At 47.2% G+C, this 4,486-nt stretch overlaps 1 protein-coding gene across 1 annotated transcript; it reads right to left on the reverse strand.

Annotated features, from left to right (window-relative positions):
* Positions 1-637: 637 nt before the first annotated feature.
* Positions 638-3,687, reverse strand: lhfpl5a (LHFPL tetraspan subfamily member 5a; the record flags this gene model as incomplete). The annotated part of the gene is made up of 3 exons (XM_080001115.1): positions 3,273-3,687; positions 1,171-1,407; positions 638-648 (listed from the first exon to the last, which is right to left on the reverse strand). Exons 1-3 carry the CDS (start codon positions 3,673-3,675, stop codon positions 638-640), a joined length of 651 nt encoding a protein of 216 aa, XP_079857241.1. The 5' UTR covers positions 3,676-3,687.
* Positions 3,688-4,486: the final 799 nt, after the last annotated feature.

Genomic DNA, 4,486 nt, shown 5'->3' on the forward strand with positions numbered 1-4,486 from the left:
GTAAAAATAAATAATTTTCAAAATAATTCTATTGTATTCTTTAATGAAATCTCCTTTATTCCAAGATCTGTTGCATCCATAGACACATCTGTAGAAATAACTCTAAGCCTGATCTTATCGATACATCTTAAAATGACAATATTACGTATCATGTTTTCATTTGATGTGTTTTGTCATCGTAGCAGAACACTGTACAAATGAGAGATCCTCAATGAGCCTAAATTCATTTGACATTTTGGTAGAATGTTTTATTTTAATGGACATCAAACAATCATGCAGCATCAGTGTGGTTTGGCATAGATGCTATATATAAAAGTTTCAAGCACCACCAACAGGCGTGTGGATATATTTTGCATGTTATTTACTTATATGGGGACTGTAAACAGTGCCTGGATTATTTTTATTTTTTTTATGTGATTATCCAGTTGCTTAACTGAATGCGTTAATCGAGGGAACGATGAATAAACAGCTTGAACTTTTAACTTAACTTCATATTTTTTACGCTAACTGGAACTATAAACTTGGCCACGTGGGCAAACAGACCTGTTCCAGGTCCTCTCAGTAATGTAAATTTACAAATTCATTGCCATTTGTTGGTTTTTCTTCCCATGTTCTGTATCAGTTTTCCACCGTGGACCTAGGCATCATCTGCAATGGAGAAAAGATAAAAATAAACAAATTGAGTGTTTTTAACAAGCCCAACGGTGACATAACACCAGGCACAAACCTGGCTTGTGAAAATACAAAATGCATTCCATAAAATGGGATGGAAATAAGTTATGCCTCCCAGGCATTTGCAATTTTTCCATATTTACAGATCAAACTCAAATCAACATAGAAAACTTGAACTAATCTATAAATTCCCAAATTCTTCCTACTTTGTATCTTCAGAGACTTGTTTATTTGGAGAATGTTTATGTACATGCTGTACTGTGTTCACAGCTACTGGGGTCTCAATAAAATGCATATTAGAGGAACCTCCCGCTGTTTTGGTTTGATTCCCAGTCATCTTACCAGACAGTTCAGAGGGCCAAGAGAGGGAGGAAATGATGAGCAAACACTCTTTCGGCCAAGACTTGACATTAGGCTCACATCTTCTTTCACCCCTCTGTTCTACCCAACCCCATCTCCATTCCCGCGCCGCCAGCCTGCGTCTCCCACCTCTGGTACCTTTGCCTTCCACCTGGAAGTCCTCGGGGAGCAGCTTGTCCTGCCGGTTGCCCAGGCTGAACGCCAGGAAGGCCAGGACCAGCGAGTCCATGATGCTGATGATGGCCAGGATGTAGGCCCAGCGCACGGTGCAGTTCCCCAGCGTGTACTTGTCCGTCCGCTGGCCACACATGCGCTTCACCTCCTCCGAGTCCCAGCCGTCGGGGTAGATCATGCAGCCGATCACCATGCAGGCGCCTGGACAGCGGGAGGCACAGGTTAGTAGAAGTAGTTGTAGTCGTAGAACTTTTGTCCCTAGGAGCCCAATTGGTTGTGCAGCGGTGAAAACAGTAATAATACAAGATCAATCTGATGTGACCTTTTTCGTTTGGAGCTTAGCAGTGATACCGAGTGGGTATCTGAAGCAAGGGCGGGGGCGGGGCCCGCCCCACCACAACAGGCCGGGCGCCGCATCCAGCCGCGAGCCCCGAGCGTGAGTGTGCTCTGCGCAGGGCACCAGGTGAGACCATTCATTTGAGTGTTTACAGGGTTGGAGTGATGACGTCTAAAATCAGTACACATCCTTGGTCTGTGTCACATTTATTCCAAGAAGGCTTCTTGACACCATCTTGAAAAATAATCTGTGACTGGACCATGAGACATTCCCGCCTCCTTCAGCAGGCCCACAGCTGAAGGAGGGAGAATAAATGTGATGAATGTGATGAGTGTGATGAATGTGATGGCCAGATGATCATCGATCGTTACTGTCAACGTGGGGTGTTTTAGGGGGGCTTTAAATTTTAAACTGCCCAATTACACACGTTAAAAACTGCAGTTGAGCAGGAGTTGCTTTTACTGGTGATTCCTTTGTTGCAGGTTTGCCGCCCTGTTTAGTGAAACTATACTACTGCCCTCCAAGTTTGAACATACCTAGAATATACTTCAGCAAACTAAGCCTTTGAGGACATGAAAAACACCCGGTGTTGCCTGGAAACACTGGACCAACTTCACTCCAGAGAGCTCTGAGCTCATGTATATTTTACTTTGCAGAGAGACGGCTCGGTGCCGATGGAGCCGCGTGGACTATCCGGTGACGAGGGAGAAACTTCAGTGCACGGTGACTCTCACACGTCTATCACATTTCACTTTCACCAAAACGACTCCAGCAGCCCCTTTAGATACAGCCAGTAACCCTGAATGCAATGCAAAGTGCTGTGATGCAACAGTGGTGCTTCCTTGAAGCTCGGCTGCGTTTGTGTCAGATATTATCGGTGAAATTAAGGATCACAAACAGAGCTGTTGTCATGGGAGCGTAGGGACACACACTGAAAGAGCAGTTGCAGGTCACGGCGTAACAACACGACCTCGGTCGAATCTCTTCAGTTTGTCTTATCCAGTATTATCATCTCCCTCCGAAGAGATCTTCCTCCGATGGAGGTTCGTGTCTCAGACTTACAGAAACCTTAAATGGATCCGATAGAATATTACATGATGAGTTGAACCCTGCAGCTGTACATGTTGTCTACACGTCCCTCTCAGTTACAAGGGGTATATTTTACAGTATTTTATGCGTACTGTATGTGTTGCGACCACGGCCCATATCCAAAGAGGGCTTTGAGATATGCAACAGTTGATCAAGAAACGAGTGTGTACCTGTACGAGCTCACGCTGTACATTTTTCAAGTATCTGTACTTCCTTACAGTACAGTACAGATGCGGAATATTCAGTTCAGAGACTTTTACTCCACAAACTGTCGATTTAGGATTCATCACTGATGAGGAGGACTCATCATTGATTCATCAGGTCGATATCCTTGGAATTACGATTATGACTTCACCGCGGCAATTCTTTTCTTGTTAATTGTCGTCAGGATCTGCACTTATCTGCGGAATAAAAAAAAGGTCCAGTAGCACATTATGTGTTAAAGGCTCTGTTATGGCAAGGCACTGGATATGACAACTGGATATAACTTACAATACTTTGACTTTAGCACTTGGAATTGTACAACAGAAAGTAAGTAAAAGGTCTGAGTATTTCATCCACTACACTGTAAAGAAACTTAAATTGGCCAAAATGTGGACTAAACACAGGACAAAACAGCTGAGGGCCACAGCACACTCACAGGAGGCGAGCTGCATCCAGCCGCAGATCTTGTAGACGCTGCCTGCGTTGCAGAAAAAGAAGAGGCTGAAGCAGACGATGCTGCCCACCACCAGCAGCATGGAGATGCCCACGAAGAACATGGCCGTCTTGAAGGCTCCGGACGGGATGGAACCGAAGTCCAGCGCGCTGCCCTTGCAGGTGAGCTCCGAGGTGAGCGCATTGCCGATGCAGTAGTGGAAGAGGCCGAAGTAGCCGGCCTGCGGCGTGTGCACGCTGTCCCCGATCCAGTAGGGCTGGATGAACACCACCACGGTGATGATGGCGAAGGTGATGGTGAACACCGTCCACAGCACGCCCATGGCGCGGGCGTTGCGCACATAGTTGGTGTGGTAGATCTTGGCCGCTTCTTGGGCCGGCAGCATGGTGGGGACCTTTGCACCAGTGTCACTTCACGATGGGAAATGTTTGATTAAGGGATGGAGGAGAACAGGACGAGTGCGCTGGACCTCTTTCTGCTGCTGGATGCTGGATGGAGCTGCTGCTTCTCAACTTCTTGTTCTTGTAAAAATCTGATTTTCTCCGTCTCTTATCATCGCTGTATCCTTCTGTTGTCAGGACTCTGCTAAAAAATTAAGATGAAGTTAGACATCGTATGTGTCTAACTGTTCCTTCCTGTCAAGAGTAAGAGCATTTCAGCACCACGGAGATGGACAGCTCCCTGCTCCCGAAACACTGGGAGAAGGTCAAACGAGGAGTCTCTCTCTCTCTCTCTCTCTCCCTCTCTCCCTCTCTCCCTCCCTCTCTCTCTCTCTCTCTCTCTCTCTCTCTCTCTCTCTCTCCCTCCCTCCCTCTCTCTCTCTCTCTCTCTCTCTCTCTCTCCCTCTCTCCCTCTCTCCCTCCCTCTCTCTCTCTCTCTCTCTCTCTCTCTCTCTCTCCCTCCCTCCCTCTCTCTCTCTCTCTCTCTCCCTCTCTCCCTCTCTCTCTCTCTCTCTCTCTCTCCCTCTCTCCCTCCCTCTCTCTCTCTCTCTCTCTCTCCCTCCCTCCCTCTCTCTCTCTCTCTCTCTCTCTCCCTCTCTCCCTCTCTCTCTCTCTCTCTCTCTCTCTCTCTCCCTCCCTCTCTCTCTCTCTCTCTCTCTCTCTCTCTCCCTCCCTCTCTCTCTCTCTCTCTCTCCCTCTCTCCCTCTCTCCCTCCCTCTCTCTCTCTCTCTCTCTCTCTCTCCCTCTCTCCCTCTC

Source organism: Zeus faber (genome assembly GCF_960531495.2).
Source record: "Zeus faber genome assembly, chromosome: 5".
In the NCBI taxonomy this organism is placed as follows: domain Eukaryota; kingdom Metazoa; phylum Chordata; class Actinopteri; order Zeiformes; family Zeidae; genus Zeus; species Zeus faber.